The sequence below is a fragment of the Oncorhynchus masou genome, chromosome 2 (assembly GCF_036934945.1).
Source record: "Oncorhynchus masou masou isolate Uvic2021 chromosome 2, UVic_Omas_1.1, whole genome shotgun sequence".
Classification (NCBI taxonomy): Eukaryota; Metazoa; Chordata; class Actinopteri; order Salmoniformes; family Salmonidae; genus Oncorhynchus; species Oncorhynchus masou.
The window spans coordinates 48,827,383-48,848,192 of NC_088213.1; the positions used below are offsets into that span (position 1 = coordinate 48,827,383).

The 20,810-nt window shown below is 41.6% G+C and overlaps 1 protein-coding gene across 1 annotated transcript in view; it reads left to right on the forward strand.

The window, feature by feature from the left end:
- daam2 (dishevelled associated activator of morphogenesis 2) overlaps positions 1–20,810 on the forward strand; it is a 223,168-nt gene that overhangs the window by 101,793 nt on the left and 100,565 nt on the right. Inside the window, 1 exon segment of the mRNA XM_064925631.1 lies at positions 9,522–9,611. Coding sequence (XP_064781703.1) covers positions 9,522–9,611 — 90 coding nt within the window.

The following is a 20,810-nucleotide window of genomic DNA, read 5'->3' on the forward strand; positions in this document are numbered from 1 at the left end:
GAAGAGGGAGGAGCTACCGCCCTGCTTCTGCTCCTCGTTCTAGCACATTTTCTCATACAGTTCCCCTCAGAACTTAATCGAGTATCTGATGTAATTATGCATGATTTTGGAGACTACTAGCTAGCTAACTCACTTGTCATATCCAATGTGCTTGACACCCATTTTAATTTGTAACATTATTCAATTAGGTTTTTAGCTGAAATAAGAATATAAGTTGGGGTTACGAAAAGCCAGGTATGTATTTTTCTTTTTTCCGACAGCAGGTGTATCAATATTAGCTTTGGTTTATGTGAATTCCACAGGAGCACAGGCCAACGTGGGGGCATACCAGAGAAAGGGTGCAGGAGGTTTCTCGATTCTTCGGTTTTGGAGGCGGGAGGGGGTGCCACTGGGGGGAGCCATGTGATTTAAAAAAAAAACATTTTTTAGGGGGTGTTGTGGTGTAACTGTGCACATTCGTTCTCTCTCTGCCTCTCTCACTCGCTTTCTCTCGTTCTCACTCACTCTCTCTCACTCTCACACTATTACCTATGTAGTACACTACTTTTGACCAGGGTCCATAGGGCTCTCGTCAAAAGTTGTGCATTATGTAGGGAATAGCATGCCATTTGGGATGCAGCCATGGCCTGGCGAGTTCATGAACAGGAGGCGGAGGCTGAGTGGAGGAACAGGAAAGGAGCTCGCCGGGCCTCATCCCATCTGGTAATAATCCAGGAGTCTTTTCCCACTGATTCCCGAACTCGCCAGATCATTTCAAAAACATCAGTGGTTTGGACACCGGGGCTCTGACCCGCGAGTAGGCAATCAGCCCAGAGCATCGGAGTTTGTGTTTTTCCTCTCCCTATCCCAATTTCATTCTGCAGTTTATACGTCTGCAGAGAATGCATTTCAGAATGGGTTTTTGGTGCAGGGATGAACTGTATGTGGACTGAAAGCTATATCTGCATCACAAATGGCACCCTATGCCTCATATAGTGCACTACTTAAACTAGTAAGCAGAATCTATTACAATATTGCAATAGTCTGGCACCGCATTAACACTACTGGCTTCGGACTAAACATACCCTCCATGGCCATGGGGGTTTGAGCCTCGGCTTCACCGACTGTCTGTGCCCTTCCTACCTGTTTCTCCTCCTCCTTTGTCTATCCCCATGTCTCGCTTCCTACTATCTAAAACTTCACTAAAATATACAAGGAAGTTTGCACCTCCGTTCTCCCCCCAAAATTAAATTATAATAATGTCATACCTAATCGGCTCTTAAAGAGTTAGTTCACCCAAATTACAAATGTGCATATTGGTTTCCTTACCCTACAAGCAGTCATTGACAGCGACACCTTGGTTTTGACAGAATATGACAGCAAGCCACACCTTGGTTTTGACAGAATATGACAGCAAGCCACACCTTGGTTTTGACAGAATATGACAGCAAGCCACACCTTGGTTTTGACAGAATATGACAGCAAGCCACACCTTGGTTTTGTTTTCCTGGCCACTGTTTCAAATGCTAAATTGTTTGCATTTGTGGCACAAATCAAATGAAAGTCAATGGTACCTATATTAGTATTTTCGCACTTGTCCATATCATCTATAAGTAATTTCTTTGTTAGACAAAACATTTTTAGATACTAAACAAAGGATGATTTTGACATGAAGTGCACAAAAATGCCAGCCAGACTAAACTGAAATATCCTATATAAATAAAGGTGAGATAAAACAAAAAGTTATATTCCTTCCTATGTCTACTGCATCTCTGCAGTTGGCTCTCCCATTGAAATGCCTGGCATAGAGCTGAATAGCTGAAGACAGCCCCTCTGATACCCCTGGCAGTCCGACACTTGTTTTCTTGTATATAAAATAATCTTCAGATTCTGTAATTGTACATTTTTTTTTTTTTTTTTTTTTTTTTACTATTGTTTATAAAATTTTACCCCATTTTCTCCCAATGCCGTGATATCCAATTGGTAGTTACGACATTGTCTCATTTCAACAACTACCCAATGGGCTCGGGAGAGGCGAAGATCGTGACATGCGTCCTTTCGAAGCATGCTCTGCCAAGCCGCGTTGCTCCTTGACACACTGGTCACTTAACATGGATGTCAGACAAACCAATGTGTTGTAATTGTACAATTGAACCCTGATGCTATGCTTAACAAACAAACATGTGATTGTCCAGGCCCAGCCCCCAACCTTGGACAGGGCATGGTTGGGGGGCTGGTTGCATGGTTGACATCATGACAACCTAGTCATTATGGCCCAGATTAGTGGAGCACAAAGCCTGGTGCTTTAACATCTCCTCTCTCTCTCTCTCTCACACTCTCACACTCTCACACTCTCACTCTCTCACTCTCTCACTCTCTCACTCTCTCACTCTCTCACTCTCTCACACTCTTCTCTCACTCTCTCACTCTCTCTCTCTCTCTCTCACACACTCTCTCACTCTCTCTCTCTCTCTCTCTCTCTCTCTCTCTCCCCACACTCACTCACTCTCTCTCTCTCTCACTCTCTCTCTCACTCTCTCTCTCACACTCACTCTCTCTCTCTCTCTCTCTCACACTCACTCTCACACTCACACTCACTCTCTCTCACACTCTCTCTCTCTCACACTCTCTCTCTCACACTCTCTCACACTCTCTCTCTCTCTCTCTCTCTCTCTCACTCTCTCTCTCTCTCTCTCTCTCTCTCTCTCTCTCTCTCTCTCTCTCTCTCTCACACTCTCACTCTCTTTCTTTTGCTCTCTACTGCTAGAGGGCTCTTTCCAAGACTTTATTTACTTTCTTCCATGGCTGAGATTCATTTCCTGAGCTCATATGCATTTCAAAAGTCTCCGGGGGGGAAGCACCTTGTTCCAGGGTGAACAAATAGTCTCCGCAGTGAATACTAAACCCATCAGTGGTGTCGCGGCTGTTTGCTGCCTTCGGATTCGTTGGCAGTTGACTGTCGGTCCGATGATTGACATACTGAGTCACTGTTGAATTTACTGTCTGACTGGCAATAAACACAGAATGTATCTTATAACACAATGGCATTTTCATTCGTTTATGACCCTGTAGGCTATATGTAAAAACACAAACACTAAAGTGTTCAAAAAATGTTATTCGTGGAGTACCTTTGTTACAACTATGAAACCGGAAGCGTATGTATTGGAATGCGGTAAGAGCTTATTTTATAACGACAAAACAAATGTATACCTCAACCATTAAGACATTAGTAACCTAAACATCATTATAAGCGCCAAGTGTGCGTGTTAAATTGTGAAATTCGGCACAAAAGTAATGATGATTGCATTATCATGAATATGTGCCGATATGACAGCAGTCAAAAATAGTCAATTATTGTAAGTTCGTGCTTGTACATCTTCACGCAATGGCATCAGTTGTAGAATGTCCATGTCACGTAAACAACAAAAGCTTTTTTTGCAAGTGATGGGTGTAGAGTCTGCTCTCTCAGTGATGCCAATTTGTGTTGATAATCAGCCCGTAGCATTGTCACGGTCTTGTTCTATCCCATGTCTCACTGTTTCATTTGGTGGTGGCGCAGGCAACCGCTCAGTGCGCACTGTTCTGGCATTTTTGCGTTTAAGCTTCGGTGGTGTAGGTTCAGGCTGAGGCTCAGAATCAGAAGAACAATCATCAGAGATATCATGATTAATTTCTTCCCAATCATTGGAGTCGTTTTGATTCAGACTTAGTAAATTATGCACACTTTCACTTTGTACTCCAAGTAGACAGAGTAGACTGATAAGACTTCATTCACAATGTGTGATTACATAATTAAGCATCGTTCTCTTCCCCTCACTATTCAACTAAGTTTTGTAGTGATTCATATGTTGATGATGTAAATAATATTTGTTGGTCTGTGGTGTGTAATGAGGATAAACTACACTATGAAACAAAGATAAATTATATAAAGAATGATAGTAAAAAGCTTTGGGGCACCTTAAATTACATTTTGAGAAAAAAAAGCCAAATCGGCTTTTTCACGTATTGAATCAGATGGCTCATTCATCACAAAGCCCACTGATACTGCAAACTACTACTACTTGGCAAGATAAGCAACAAACGCTGACACGACACATCCAAGTATTACGGACCAAATTATGAAAGACAAAATTTTTACTTTTGAATTCCGTAAAGTCGGTGTGGAAGAGGTGAAAAAATGATTGTTGTCTATCAACAATGACAAGCCACCAGGGTCTGACAATCTAGATGGAAAATTACTGAGGATAATAGCAGATGATATTTCCACTCCTATTTGCCACAAATTCAATTTAAGCCTACAAGAGAGCATGTGCCCTCAGGCTTGGAGGGAAGCTAAAGTCATTCCACTACCCAAGAATAGTAAAGCCCCCTTTACTGGCTCAAATAGCCGACCAATCCGCCTGTTACCAACCCTTAGTAAACTTTTGGAAAGAATTGTATTTGACCAGATACAATGCTATTTTACAGTAAACAAATTGACAACAGACGTTCAGCATGCTTGTAGGGAAGGACAATCAACAAGCACAGAACTTACACAAATTACTGATGATTGGCTGAGAGAAACTGATAATAAAATGATTGTGGGGGATGTATTTTTAGACTTCAGTGCAGCTTTTGACATTATTGATCATAGTCTACTGCTGGTGAAAATGTATGTGTTATGGCTTAACACATACAGAGGGTGTTATTTAATGGAAGCCTATCAAATATTATCCAGCTAGAATCAGGAATTCCCCAGGGTAGCTGTTTAGGCCCTTTTTTCAATTTGTACTAATGACATGCCACTGACTGAGTAAAGCCAGAGTTTCTATGTATACAGATGACTCAACACTATACACGTCAGCTACTTCAGCGACTGAAATGACTGCAACACTCAACAAAGAGCTGCAGTTAGTTTCAGAGTGGGTGGCAAGAAATAAGTTTGCCGTAAATATTTCTAAGACTATTTGTATTTGGAACAAAACCCTCACTAAACCCTAAACCTCAACTAAATCTTGTAATAAATAATGTGGAAATTGAGCAAGTTGATGACTAAACTACTTGGAGTAACACTAGATTATAAACTATCACGGTCAAAACAAATTGATGCAGTAGTAGCTAATATGGGGAGAAGTCTATCTATATTGTTTTATTATTTAACCAGGTAGGCTAGTTGAGAACATGTTCTCATTTACAACTGCGACCTGGCCAAGATAAAGCATAGCAGTGTGAACAGACAACAACACAGTTACACATGGTGTAAACAATAACCAAGTCAATAACACAGTAGAAAAAAGAGAGTCTATATACATTGTGTGCAAAAGGCATGAGGAGGTAGGCGAATAATTACAATTTAGCAGATTAACACTGGAGTGATAAATGGTCAGATGGTCATGTGCAGGCAGAGATACTGGTGTGCAAAAGAGCAGAAAAGTAAATAAATAAAAACAGTATGGGGATGAGGTAGGTCAATTGGGTGGGCTATTTACCGATGGACTATGAACAGCTGCAGCGATCGGTTAGCTGCTCAGATAGCAGATGTTTAAAGTTGGTGAGGGAGATAAGTCTCCAACTTCAGCAATTTTTGCAATTCGTTCCAGTCACAGGCAGCAGAGAACTGGAAGGAAAGGCGGCCAAATTAGGTGTTGGCTTTAGGAATGATCCGTGAGATACACCTGCTGGAGCTCGTGCTATGGTTGGGTGTTGTCATCGTGACCAGTGAACTGAGATAAGGCGGGGCTTTACCTAGCATGGACTTGTAGATGACCTGGAACCAGTAGGTCTGGCGACGAATATGTATCGAGGTCCGGCCGACTAGAGCATACAGGTCACAGTGGTGGGTGGTATAAGGTGCTTTAGTAACAAAACGGATGGCACTGTGATAAAATGCATCCAGTTTGCTGAGTGGAGTATTGGAAGCTATTTTGTAGATGACATCGCCGAAGTCGAGGATCGGTTGGATAGTCAGTTTTACTAGGGTAAGCGACGTGAGTGAAGGAGGCTTTGTTGCGAAATAGAAAGCCAACTCTAGATTTGATTTTAGATTGGAGATGTTTGATAAGAGTCTGAAAGGAGTGTTTACAGTCTAGCCAGACACCTAGGTACTTATAGATGTCCACATATTCTAGGTCGGAACCATCCAGGGTGGTGATGCTAGTCGGGCGTGCGGGTGCAGGCAGCGAACGGTTGAAAAGCATGCATTTGGTTTTTACTAGCGTTTAAGAGCAGTTGGAGGCCACGGAAGGAGTGTTGTATGGCATTGAAGCTCGTTTGGAGGTTAGATAGCACAGTGGCCAAGGAAGGGTCAGAAGTATACAAAATGATGTCGTCTGCGCAGAGATGGATCAGGGAATCGCCCGCAGCAAGAGCAACATCATTGAAATATACAGAGAAAAGAGTCGGCCCGATAATTGAACCCTGTGGCACCCCCATAGAGACTGCCAGAGGACCGGACAACATGCCCTCCGATTTGACACACTAAACTCTCTCTGCAAAGTAGTTGGTGAACCAGGCAAGGCAGTCATTAAAAAAACTGAGGCTACTGAGTCTGACGATAAGAATATGGTGATTGACAGAGTCGAAAGCCTTGGCCTGGTCTATGAAGACGGTCTTTTATCGATGGCGCTTATGTTATCTTTTAGTACCTTGAGCGTGACTGAGGTGCACCCGTGACCGGCTCGGAAACCAGATTGCACAGCAGAGACGGTACGGTGGGTTGGTCGAGGTTGGAGTAGCCATGAGTAAGGCAAGGCCAGCCGTTGAGAAATTCTTGTTGAAGTTTTCGATTATCATGGATTTATCGGTGGTGAACGTGTTACCTAGCCTCAATGCAGTGGGCAGCTGGGAGGAGGTGCTCTTGTTCTCCATGGACTTTACAGTGTCCCAGAACTTTTTGGAGTTAGAGCTACAGGATGCAAATTTCTGCTTGAAAAAGCTGGCCTTTGCTTTCCTGACTGACAGTGTGTATTTGTTCCTGACTTCCCTGAACAGTTGCATATCACGGGGACTATTCGATGTTATTGCAGTCCGCCACAGGATGTTTTTGTGCTGGTCGAGGGCAGTCAGGTCTGGAGTGAACCAAGGGCTATATCTGTTCTTAGTTCTGCATTTTTTGAACGGAGCATGCTTATCTAAGATGGTGAGGAAGTCACGTATAAAGAATGACCAGGCATCCTCAACTAAGGGGATGAGGTCAATACCCTTCCAGGATACCCGGGCCAGGTCGATTAGAAAGGCCTGCTCGCAGAAGTGTTTTAGGGAGCGTTTGACAGCGATTAGAGGTGGTCATTTGACTGCGGATCTGTAGCGGATACAGGCAATGAGGCAGTGATCACTGAGATCCTGATTGAAGACAGCGGAGGTGTATTTCGAGGGCCAGTTGGGCAGGATAACGTCTATGAGGGTGCCCTTGTTTACAGATTTAGGGTTGTACCTGGTGGGTTCCTTGATGATTTATGTGAGATTGAGGGTATCTAGCTTAGATTGTAGGACTGCCGACGTGTTAAGCATATCCCAGTTTAGGTCACCTAACAGAACAAACTCTGAAGCTAGATGGGGAGCGATCAATTCACAAATGGTGTTCTGGGCACAGCTGGGAGCTGAAGGGGGGTCGGTATAGCAGGCAGCAATAGTGAGAGACTTATTTCTGGAGAGATTAAGTTTTTTAATTAGAAGTTTGAACTGTTTGGGTATGGACCTGGAAAGTATGACATTACTTTGCAGGCTATCTTCTCAGTAGACTGCAACTCCTCCCCCTTTGGTGGAAAATGTTATAGTTGGGTTTGGAAATCTCAGAACTTTTGGTGGCCTTCCTAAGCCAGGATTCAGACACGGCAAGAACATCAGGGTTGGCAGAGTGTGCTAAAGCAGTGAGTGAAACAAACTTAGGGAGGAGGCTTCTGATGTTGACATGCATGAAACCAATCACAGAAGTCAACAAATGAGGGTGCCTGGGGACATGCAGGGCCTGGGTTTACCTCCACATCACCCGCGGAACAGAGGAGGAGTAGGATGAGGGTGTCCATCTAAAGGCTATCAAAACTGGTCGCCTAGAGCGTTGGGGACAAAGAATAAAAGGTGCAGATTTCTGGGCGTGGTAGAGTATATTAAGGGCATAATGCGCAGACAGGGGTATGGTGGTGTGCGGGTAAAGCGGAGGTAAGCCCAGGCACTGGGTGATGATTAGAGAGGTTGTATCTCTGGACATGCTGGTTGTAATGGGTGAGGTCACCGCATGTGTGGGATGTGGGACAAAGGAGGTATCAGAGGTATGAAGAGTGGAACTAGGGGCTTCATTGTAAACTAAAACAATGATAATTTGGGGGCGGCAGTGTAGCCTAGTGGTTAGAGCATTGGACTAGTAACCGAAAGGTTGCAAGTTCAAATCCCCGAGCTGACAAGGTACAAAATCTGTCGTTCTGCCCCTGAACAGGCAGTTAACCCACTGTTCCTAGGCCGTCATTGAAAATAAGAATTTGTTCTTAACTGACTTGCCTATTAAAATAAAGGTAAAAAAATAATAATAATAATAATTAACCTGAACAACAGTATACAAGGCATATTGACATTTGAGAGAGACATACAGCGAGGCATAAAGTAATCGCAGGTGTTGTGGTAAAGTGATACTCTGCCTTCTTAACAAGACTATCAACAAGGCAGGTCCTACAGGCCCTAGTTTTGTCGCACCTTGACTACTGTTCAGTTGTGTGGTCAGGTGCCACAAAAAAGGAGTTAGGAAAATTGCAATTGCCTCAGATCAGGGCAGCACTGCTGGCCCTTGGATGTACACAGAGTGCTAATATCAATAATATGCATGTAAATCTCTCCTGGCTCAAAGTGGAGGAGAGATTGACTTCATCACTAACATGTTGAATGCACCGAGCTGTCTTTCTAAACTACTGGCACACAGCTCGTACACCCGAACATACCAGAACAGACTATGGGAGGCACAAAGTCCTACATAGAGCCATGACTACATGGAACTCTAATCCACATCAAGTTCCTGACACAAGCTAACACCTCATGGAACAGCGGGGACTGTGAAGCGACAAACATTGACACGCACACACACACACACAGTATACATACACATTAATTTAGTAATGTAGATATGTGGTAGTGGTGGAGTAGGGACCAGAGGGCACACAGTGTGTTGTGAAATCTGTGTACAATTTTAAAACATTACAATACATTCAAACTGCCTTAATTTTGCTGGACCCCAGGAAGAGTAGCTGCTGCTTTGGCAGCAAATACAAATACAAACTCACTCATTCTTCCCCCTTTCTCCCCCATAACACTTTACTTCATTTATTTCATCTGTTATTATACTATATGTGTGAAATTATAGTTTTACATTCAGTTTTGAGGCAAATATCAGGGTGATTAGAGTAATAAAACAATACAAGTGACTGCTTTAGCAGTGTTAATGAGTTGACATATTATGAAGCCTCAAAACAATAAATGAGAATCCTATAACTGATTACTTAATTCCTTGATTGACTAATTGATGGATTGATTGTGACTGACTGACTGATTGATTCATTGCCTTTTTTCTGTTGTCACAGGATGAATTGGACCTGACAGACAAGAACAGGGAGGCAATGTTTGCTCTACCTGCCGAGAAGAAATGGCAGATCTACTGCAGCAAGAAGAAGGTGAGTTCTGGCACACACACACACACAGAACATTATTTAGAATCGACAATATTTATCCCATTGCCCTTAGTTGAACACACACACACACACACACACACACACACACACACACACACACACACACACACACACACACACACACACTATTTCCAATCTCATCTCTTGAACAGACTGTTCCCTCGTGCAGCTTCAGATTGTCAACATACAGTCTGAAAGGGGGAACGTTTTGGTTAGACCTCCCTTTCACCCCTTTCTCTTGCCATAATGTCCTTCCTTTCTCGTTCCATAACAGCGCTGGCTTACTCTGTGGTCAGGTCTCCGTGAGGAAACGGCATTCTTGATTGAAGAAAGTGTGCTTGGACCCCTTGCTCAACAGCAAATGAAATAAATACACAAGGAGTGCTTTCCAAATGGCACACTATCCCCTATGTAGTGCACTACTTTTGAACAGAGCCTTGTCTCTGGCGCCATTTGGGACATGGACATGAACTTCCCAAAGTCCTTTTGGGGGGAGAATCATTTTTGGCAAAGCACATGCGTTTTTTGACCATGCACATGTGCCCCTGTGTTTGCAGGGCCGGCTCTAGCCTTTTGGGGGCCCTAAGCAAAACATTGCAGTTGTACAGCTGAATTATTACAATTCTACAAGTTCTGCTATGTGGTGGAGAGACATTTTTGCAGTTTTAAAGCAAACTTCCTGCAATTTGACACATTTTGTAATGACTAATGCCATGTTAATATGATATCTGAGTGAGAATGACTAACAAAATCAATGGGGGCCTGCCATCCCAAATAATATCCCCCGGCCAAAAAGGGTCCTCCTCTGCATCACAATGGGATTCCATGAACTACTAGCGTCCGTTGCCATATCAACTGTGTGTTGACCTAATGATTAGAATTTTGGAGAACATTACAGCCTAAATGACATTCTTTTCATCATCGCTATGCAAACAAGGCTGATTTCCATGACAAATTTGCTGTTTAAGTTTTGTTTAGCTAATAAAATGAAAACATTACTTCTAACTACGTTTGGGTACCTGGTTAACATTACAACATGAAATCCATGTCTTACACGCTGATACTTTTCGGAAATGGCAAATAAAATATGTAATCTGCTTGACACATTAGCCACTTACAGCAAATATCCACTCCATTCATATGCAAATCCATTTGATTCCTACACTGGCTTGTCTGACTGTCATGTTTTTATTTTCACCTGCCCTTCCCTTATCTACACTGAAATAATATAATTTCAGTAGTCCTCTGTTGTGATACATTTACATTTAAGACATTTAGCAGACGCTCTTATCCAGAGCGACTTACAAATTCTATCTCACATAGATAATTAGTACACCCTTGTGGTTGAATATATATGTATATATTGTAGGTCCTAGGTTACAACAATTAATGATGTGGAACAAATAAATACCATCAAAGGATACCTTACAACTTACAATAATGAACAGCTTGTGAAACAGCTGAGAAAACCAACCTGGCACTATTTAAGATTTTAATATTTAAACTTTGATTGTTTTTGGTACAGTGTCATTCATTTATTTTCACCCCGCACTGCAAAGTCCAGGCACTGCTGCTTTATTTGTTCTGAGTGTTTGCAGTGCTAGTGTTTATCGTTCATCTGTGTATCTCACATATTATGTGCCCAGTATGATAGAGCAAAAAAACTTTCTGAGCAGATAATGACAACATGACAATAACAGTAGCTGTCGATGATGTAATGAAACGCTGGAGCGTGCTTGGTAATGGAGGACCTCAGGTGATCCACGTCTGGATGTTGGGCAGAATTCCTAGATCCTGAAGAACAGTAGCAGAGTTTAAGGGAACAGGATAGGAGACAGAGACAGAAACAAGCAAACACACAGGTTACACTTTACTGCGAGAACATTTGGAGTAGTGCAGTGTTACAAATGGGCGATATGTACTTTTCAAAACTTCCGGAACATGTGCTATGGTGAAACAAATTTGATAGGCTTGATCTCCGTCGCCACAGTCTTCGCCCTCTCAAACTTCTGGAAGGCTAGAATGAGCTTTAAAGTAACACATATAAACATTTTGTGCTCTCTGATATGATATGCATTGAAATCATAATCATTTCAGATATAATAGAATGTGATTGATCAACAAAAGGTTATTTCACTTGCCCAGCTGTCCACCTCCTTGACAATTCCACATCAGAAGAAGCATAGGTTAATTTTGGAAATCATACGTTTCACTCCGAAATGGCCAGCATGGCCTCCTTCTCCACCTTAGTAAAAATCACCCTCCTGTGTATGATTGCCAAACAAGTTGGAAGATAAGTTGTTGAAACAGTCAAGTCTAAGTTCATTTGCACTGCTGTCTTAATCTCTCTGTTTCTCTCTCTCCATCTTGTTTCTCTCCATCTCTCTTTGTCTGTCTTCCACTCTTTTCCACTCTATTCCCACCTCTCCCTCTCTCACTTTCATTCTTTCTTTTTCACTTTCTTCCTCCCCCTCTTTGTCTGTCTAGCAAAGGACACCTAGTTAAGGGCATTTGGAATTACCCTAATTGGTTACTCTTATCCATTTGATTGATCAGGTTTAACTTATAGCTAGACACCTCAATATGACAGGCATATACAGTTGATGTCGGAAGTTTACATACACCTTCGCCAAATGCATTTAAACTCAGTTTTTCACAATTCCTGACATTTAATCAGAGTAAAAATTCCCTGTCTTAGGTCAGTTAGGATCACCACTTTATTTTAAGATTGTGAAATGTCAGAATAATAGTGGAGATTATTCAGGTTTTTATTTCTTTCATCACATTCCCAGTAAGTCAAAAGTTGACATACACTCAATTAGTATTTGGTAGCATTGCCTTTTAATTGTTGAACTTGGGTCAATCGTTTCAGGTAGCCTTCCACAAGCTTCCCACAATAAGTTGGGTGAATTTTTGCCCATTCCTCTTGACAGAGCTGGTGTAACTGAGTCAGGTTTGTAGGCTTCCTTGCTCACACATGCTTTTTCAGTTCTGTCCACAAATTTTCTATAGGATTGAGGTCAGGGCTTTGTGATGGCCACTCCAATACCTTGACTTTGTTGCCCTAAGCCATTTTGCCACAACATTGGAAGTATGCTTGGGGTCATTGTCCATTTGGAAGACCCATTTGCGACCAAGCTTTACTTCCTGACTGATGTCTTGAGATGTTGCTTCAATATATCCACGTAATTTTCCTTCCTCGTGATACACCAGCCCCTCCTGCAGCAAAGCACCCCCACAACATGATGCTGTGCTTCACGGTTGGGATGGTGTTCTTCGGCTTGTAAGCCTCCCCTTTTTCCTCCAAACATATGGCCAAACAGTTCTATTTTTGTTTCATCAGACCAGAGGACATTTCTCCAAAAAGTACAATCTTTGTCCCCATGTGCATTTGCAAACAGTAGTCTGGCTTTTTATGGCGGTTTTGGAGCAGTGGCTTATTCCTTGCTGAGGTACCTTTCAGGTTACTTCGATATAGGACTCCACTTACTGTGGATATAGATACTTTTGTACCTGTTTTCTCCAGCATCTTGACAAGGTCCTTTGCTGTTGTTCTGGGATTGATTTGCACCTTTTGCATGTGTGGAGTGGTTGAAAAATGAGTTTTAATGACTCCAACCTAAGTGTACGTAAACTTCCGACGTCAACTGTAACTATATCAGTGGAAGCTACTGAGGGGAGGACGGCTCATAATAATGGCTGGAATGGAGTCAATTGAATGGTATCAACCAAATGGAAACCACGTGTTTGATACCATTGCATTTACTCTATCCCAGATATTATTATGAGCAATCCTCCCCTCAGCAGCCTCCACTGAACTATATGCACAGCTAGCAACATGAAGATGACCAACTAGCTAAATGGAAAATGGTTGTTGAAAAATAGTTGTACATAGCTAAAGCCTTCCAGTTATCTAATAGAAGTTACTGTAGCTGGCTAGCTGACAAGGCAGGCTGAGGTAAATAAGTACATTAGCTAGCAATGTAAATCTAAAAACAACTTAAATTATTTATTCCTATTAAACAGTATTTTCTTATTTAAAGACAAAGAAAAAAAGGTAAAGAAAGCGTGTTCTCTTTCCAGTCTTTCCGGTCCTCTGAAGCAGCAAATAGTCAGCAGGTTGTCACCGTCAAAAACGGCGTTCTTGGGGAGCAATTCTGAGGTAATAATTTTGCGCGGACTAAGCGTGCGTTTATGCTGTGAAATGGAACTAGAACTACCTGCGTCCTCTTTCCTTCGCGACCGCTATGAGGTAAAATAGAGCCAAGCAACCAGCATAGCAATGGACGCTTTGGTTCATTAAGTAATCAGGGACACTTTTTGGCAGGGGGACACTATTTGGTTCCACCATGATTACTACAAGTTTAGTATGCTGTCTAGACTACCTACCAATCAAAAAATTGTTAGCTGATATTGCTAACCTTTTGAAAGGTGACTCACCACCTAGATTCGGTCTTATGTAGTAAAATTTGAAATGGTGTTTTTTACATTGGATAGAGTAGAGACTCAGAGCTACAACATTTGACCCGATTCAGGAAACTAGGCGTATGTCGCAAGTCAGGACTTGACAGGAGAGCCGTTTGAACGTAAACATTTTTTTAAATCAAAATGCGTTTTTTGGCAATAATGCCTTCTCGAACATGTGAACTTTAACTTCTTGCGTCGAGCAATCCCGTATCTGGGAGCGTAATCATAGCCTCAAGCTCATTAGCATAACGCAACGTTAACTATTCATGAAAACCGCAAATTAAATGAAATAAATATATTCACTCACAAGCTTAGCCTTTTGTTAACAACACTGTCATCTCAGATTTTCAAAATATGCTTTTCAACCATAGCTACACAAGCATTTGTGTAAGAGTATTGATAGCTAGCATAGCATTAAGCCTAGCATTCAGCAGGCAACATTTTCACAAAAACAAGAAAAGCATTCAAATAATATAATTTACCTTTGAAGAACTTCGGATGTTTTCAATGAGGAGACTCTCAGTTAGATAGCAAATGTTCAGTTTTTCCAAAAAGATTATTTGTGTAGGAGAAATCGCTCCGTTTTGTTCATCACGTTTGGCTAAGAAAGCCCCCCGAAAATTCAGTCATTACAACGGCAAACTTTTTTCCAAATTAACTCCATAATATCGACAGAAACATGGCAAACGTTGTTTAGAATCAATCCTCAAGGTGTTTTTCACATATCTATTCGATGATAAATCATTCGTTGCAGTTGACTTTCTCCTCTGAAGCAAATGGTAAAATGCACGCAGCTGGAGATTACGCAATAATTTCGACGGAGGACACCAAGCGGGCACCTGGTAAATGTAGTCTCTTATGGTCAATCTTCCAATGATATGCCTACAAATACATCACAATGCTGCAGACACCTTGGGGAAACGACAGAAAGTGTAGGCTCATTCCTGGTGCATTCACAGCCATATAAGGAGACATTGGAACACAGCGCTCTCAAAATCTGGGACGTTTCCTGTTTGAAATTTCATCTTGGTTCCGCCTGTAGCATCAGTTCTGTGGCACTCACAGACAATATCTTTGCAGTTTTGGAAACGTCAGAGTGTTTTCTTTCCAAAGCTGTCAATTTATATGCATAGTCGAGCATCGTGACAAAATATCTTGTTTAAAACGGGAACGTTTTTTTATCCAAAAATTAAAAGAGCGCCCCCTATATCGAAGAAGTTAATGTTCCTTAATAAAAAACTTGTATGCCATCTGTAAATACGAATAGAATTTTTAAATTACCTTGTTGGTTCAGCCACAGAAAAATTAGCAACCTTCCCTCTCGCCATGATTGGCTGAGATAATGAGTGGGCTGGACATGCCGAGATAGTAGTACGGATTGGTCTGCCATATTGAAGGCTTCAGTGTATTTGAGCTCATCAGTCTGTGTTGGTAATCCTGTCGACCGCGGCTTTAAAAAAAACAAATTATGTAGTGGAGTTGCATAAGTGTTGCTGTCCACTTTCTGGAGGATCAAGTTTTGAAATCAGTGAAATTAGAGTATGATAGCTAAAGAGATGGAGAAAACACTTGTCTCTGGATTACATCTTCAAACTAAGGGCACTCATGGTATGGCATTCCGGACAGGGAGGGGGACACGTCCATCATGCTAGCTAGCTAACGTTAGCTGGCTGGCTTCCTAGCTGACGTTATTATTTGTTTAGTTGGCTGTTTTCATGTTATCCATAGGTAAACAAATCATCGACCAGAGCGTCAAGTGTACGCTGCAAGAGCGAAACGAGATGGGTGGGGCTAAAGCTTAACAGTGTGAATGATGCTGAATGGGTGTAGACAAAGAACTGCTCTTCAATACCAAAACATGCAAGGTGATTTTCTCAAAAGTGAGTTTACAAGTTGATCAACTTTCAATGCAGAATTACTTTCCTATTGTTCCTCAAATACAGTGTATGATGAACCATGTTGTAGCTCTGAGTCTCTACTTTTATCCAATGTTAAAACACCATTTCACATTTTGCTACATAAGACCGAATCCAGATGGTGAGTCACATACGGTATATCATACACTTTGTGAGTCTCCCGTACTAAAACAGCCGGTCGCAGAACCAGGAAAATATAGGCCAGGACCAAGGAGCAAGTCACAACAAAAACAAGGTGTACACAACAAACACACCTCTCATTCATAGGCAGCCAGGGGTAATGGGGAGAAGAACAGCACCACCGACTGCTTAGAATGTTGGACGATGTCCACACACACACACACGCACACACACACGGAGACATTCAAACGTATGCAGGCACGCATGAATGCACGCACACACACAAAGCAGCCATTGTTTGGTCGAGATGACAGTGATTTTAATGAGAAGTACCTCAGAGCCATAGCACGGATTAGGGAAACTTTCCTTCCCTCAGTCTCTTGAAACAGTGGCCCTCTTGTTACTTGGGCAAAACCAGCAGCTGCTGTTGTCGCTGTTGTTGTTGTTTTGCCTGTATGATAACATTTGGAATGCCAATAAGAGTTCTCAGAGTATCTCAAGTCCACTTTTGAAATGTATCTATAAAACTGCAGTGCAGTGTGTTTTAGGATCTTGAAATTAAAATATCCGTATATTTTGTAAGTATTTTTGGACTTTATTGAACCGATAGAGCGGATGACAGTGGGGAAAGAGCGAGAGAGGTTAGTAGCCCGGATTCTAAACTATGTCGACACCGTATACATGTGTGCCGGAGGCTGCAGTGCAACTTTCTTCGAGGTCCAGAGTTGAGTTTGAGGGCTATATCAGCTGTATGAAGGCAAGAGTGTTCAATGTCAGTCTGTCGCCTCAAATTTGTCTCTTGACCTGTGTGCACCTACATTGTAAACTTAAATTCATAGGCTAGGTTGTAGCAACCTCATGATGGCTATAGGGAAAATTTGAGGATGATGTAGTAGCCTAAACCTATCGCTGTTACATTGAACCGGGTGAATGGAATATGAATGACAGTCCTCACATATGATGTAATGGAAATAAATAAAATAATAAAAAATGATCATCCTCCCTCACCTTAAACGGCACTGACCGCAACTGACAGGATGTTTAACTTATGGACAATCACTATATATTACACCTGCTTTCGATAGGGAAAGGCTCCAATCAAATAAACTTTTATTGGTCACGTACACGTGATTAGCAGATGTTAATGCGAGTGTAGCGTAATGCTTGTGCTTCTAGCTCTGACAGTGCAGTAATATCTAATGTTGTGCCTTTACTATCATTAAATTGAAGACTTAGTTTTTGTCAAAGATTCCAGTAATTAGTATTACGCGATTAAACTGAATAATCATGTTAGTGTAATTAACTAGGAAATCAGGGCACCAAGGAAAGTATTCAGATTACAATATATTCAGTTATTTTCATATCTGATCAATAGTCTCATTCCAAATGTTGTAAATTGTTGGTTATCTGCACGCACCTTTATTTAACCTTTTATTTAACCTTTATTCAACTAAGTCAGTTAAGAACAAATTCTTATTTTCAATGATGGCCTATGAACAGTGGGTTAACTGCCTGTTCAGGGACAGAACGACAGATTTGTTCCTTGTCAGCTCGGGGGTTTTAACTTGCAACCTTCCAGTTGCTAGTCCAACACTCTAACCACTAGGCTACCCTGCCGCCCCATTCACAGAAATGCATAAACAAACATGGTAAATGTGGTTCCATGAAATGATAGGCGAATATGCCCTCGTGGCTGAACCGGCATGGCGGCTTGTGAGACAAAGGAGAAATAGGGGGTCGACTAAGAAGTCACTACAGAGTTAATTATAACAATTACAATGCTAATCCTTTACACATGAATGCTCACTCATTTGGGAACAATTGCAATCAATATATATATATATATATATATATATATTTATGCTCAGTGTGTCGTCTTGATCGCTGGTGAAAAGTTAGTGTCTTTCGTAGAATTGTCCGTCTCTCTCCATCTCGGTCTTGGTTAGACGGGATAGTTCAAAGTGACATTCGTTATAGAATGTATGTTTCGGCGGTTGTCGTTCTTCGCATTCAATGATACCGAATTCCTAGCTGCAGATTTAGTAATTAGTTTCAAAGACTTGTTCTTATTCTGTCGGTATCGATAGTCTAAGAGTTTAACCACGTGGTATGGTTAAAAGATTCAGCAATGGTCTGCAACCTTTGTATTCCAGTGATTGAGAGAAACATGGTCTGCTGATCGAAAACCCGAGTGGGGTTTTATTCGGAAGGGCCGAAGAGGGCTGTCCCAGGATGTCTGACCCTAACTGGGCTCCGGGGCGGTCCGCTGATTTAGTTCAAATCAAAAGGGAATTGTATTTTTCTTCATTAAACAGTCCACAATCATATTACACAATTACACAAACAGTATCATACTCACTCATTCATCTTATACAACAATTAGACGTAAACCTCATATCTGAGGCAATTATATAAACAACATTATGGTAATGTGGCCACACCGTCTCTCTTGAGCTTCTCAAGTTGTGACAAACGGACCAGTTCGTAGCTGGATTCTTCACCAATATTTTACACTTTCTCTGGAACATGACATTTGTTCGTACTTCAAGTTCTGTGAGGTGGAAGGATTTCCTATGTCTCCATGAAAAACGGCTCTCTATAACTGTGTGTCCATGAGGTCTTCTCTGGAATTTATAACCTCTGACCACAGCAGACTAGTTGAGGGAGGCAAGTGGGAGAGGGGGATGGGGTTGCTATACTCAGAGGCCAACGTCATGACATTAGCAAGTAATATCATACACAATACACACATCTAAGTAGCAATTAATTAAGACTATATACATATGGAGCGGAACGGACTAAAAAACAGTAGAATAGTATAGAATATGGTATATACAGTGCCTTGCGAAAGTATTCGGCCCCCTTGAACTTTGCGACCTTTTGCCACATTTCAGGCTTCAAACATAAAGATATAAAACTGTATTTTTTTGTGAAGAATCAACAACAAGTGGGACACAATCATGAAGTAGAACGACATTTATTGGATATTTCAAACCTTTTTAACAAATCAAAAACTGAAAAATTGGGCGTGCAAAATTATTCAGCCCCCTTAAGTTAATACTTTGTAGCGTCACCTTTTGCTGCGATTACAGCTGTAAGTCGCTTGGGGTATGTCTCTATCAGTTTTGCACATCGAGAGACTGACATTTTTCCCCATTCCTCCTTGCAAAACAGCTCGAGCTCAGTGAGGTTGGATGGGGAGCATTTGTGAACAGCAGTTTTCAGTTCTTTCCACAGATTCTCAATTGGATTTAGGTCTGGACTTTGACTTGGCCATTCTAACACCTGGATATGTTGATTTTTTTTAACCATTCCATTGTAGATTTTGCTTTATGTTTTGGATCATTGTCTTGTTGGAAGACAAATCTCCGTCCCAGTCTCAGGTCTTTTGCAGACTCCATCAGGTTTTCTTCCAGAATGGTCCTGTATTTGGCTCCATCCATCTTCCCATCAATTTTAACCTTTTGATGCTATGGGGGCGCTATTTCATTTTTGGATGAAAAACGTTCCCGTTTTAAACAAGATATTTTGTCACAAAAAGATGCTCGACTATGCATATAATTGATAGCTTTCAAAAGAAAACACTCACAGCTTGAGAGCAGGCGCATTATTTTCATTTTATTTGCGATTTTCAGAAATCGTTACCTTTGCATTATGCTAATGAGCCTGAGGCTTTAGTCACGATCCCGGATCCGGGATGGGGAGTTTCAACAGGTTAACCATCTTCCCTGTCCCTGCTGAAGAAAAGTAGGCCCAAACCATGATGCTGCCACCACCATGTTTGACAGTGGGTATGGTGTGTTCAGGGTGATGAGCTGTGTTGCTTTTAAGCCAAACATAACGTTTTGCATTGTTGCCAAAAAGTTCAATTTTGGTTTCATCTGACCAGAGCACCTTCTTCCGCATGTTTGGTGTGTCTCCCAGGTGGCTTGTGGCAAACTTTAAACAACACTTTTTATGGATATCTTTAAGAAATGGCTTTCTTCTTGCCACTCTTCCATAAAGGCCATATTTGTGCAATATACGACTGATTGTTGTCCTATGGACAGAGTCTCCCACCTCAGCTGTAGATCTCTGCAGTTCATCCAGAGTGATCATTGGCCTCTTGGCTGCATCTCTGATCAGTCTTCTCCTTGTATGAGCTGAAAGTTTAGAGGGACGGCCTGGTCTTGGTAGATTTGCAGTGGTCTGATACTCCTTCCATTTCAATATTATCGCTTGCACAGTGCTCTTTGGGATGTTTAAAGCTTGGGAAATCTTTTTGTATCCAAATCCAGCTTTAAACTTCTTCACAACAGTATCTCGGACCTGCCTGGTGTGTTCCTTGTTCTTCATGCTCTCTGCGCTTTTAACGGACCTCTGAGACTATCACAGTGCAGGTGCATTTATACGGAGACTTGATTACACACAGGTGGATTGTATTTATCATCATTAGTCATTTAGGTCAACATTGGATCATTCAGAGATCCTCACTGAACTGTTGGATAGAGTTTGCTGCACTGAAAGTAAAGGGGCTGAATAATTTTGCACGCCCGATTTTTCAGTTTTTGATTTGTTAAAAAAGTTTGAAATATCCAATAAATGTCGTTCCACTTCCTGATTGTGTCCCACTTGTTGTTGATTCTTCACAAAAAAATACAGATTTATATCTTTGTTTGAAGCCTGAAATGTGGCAAAA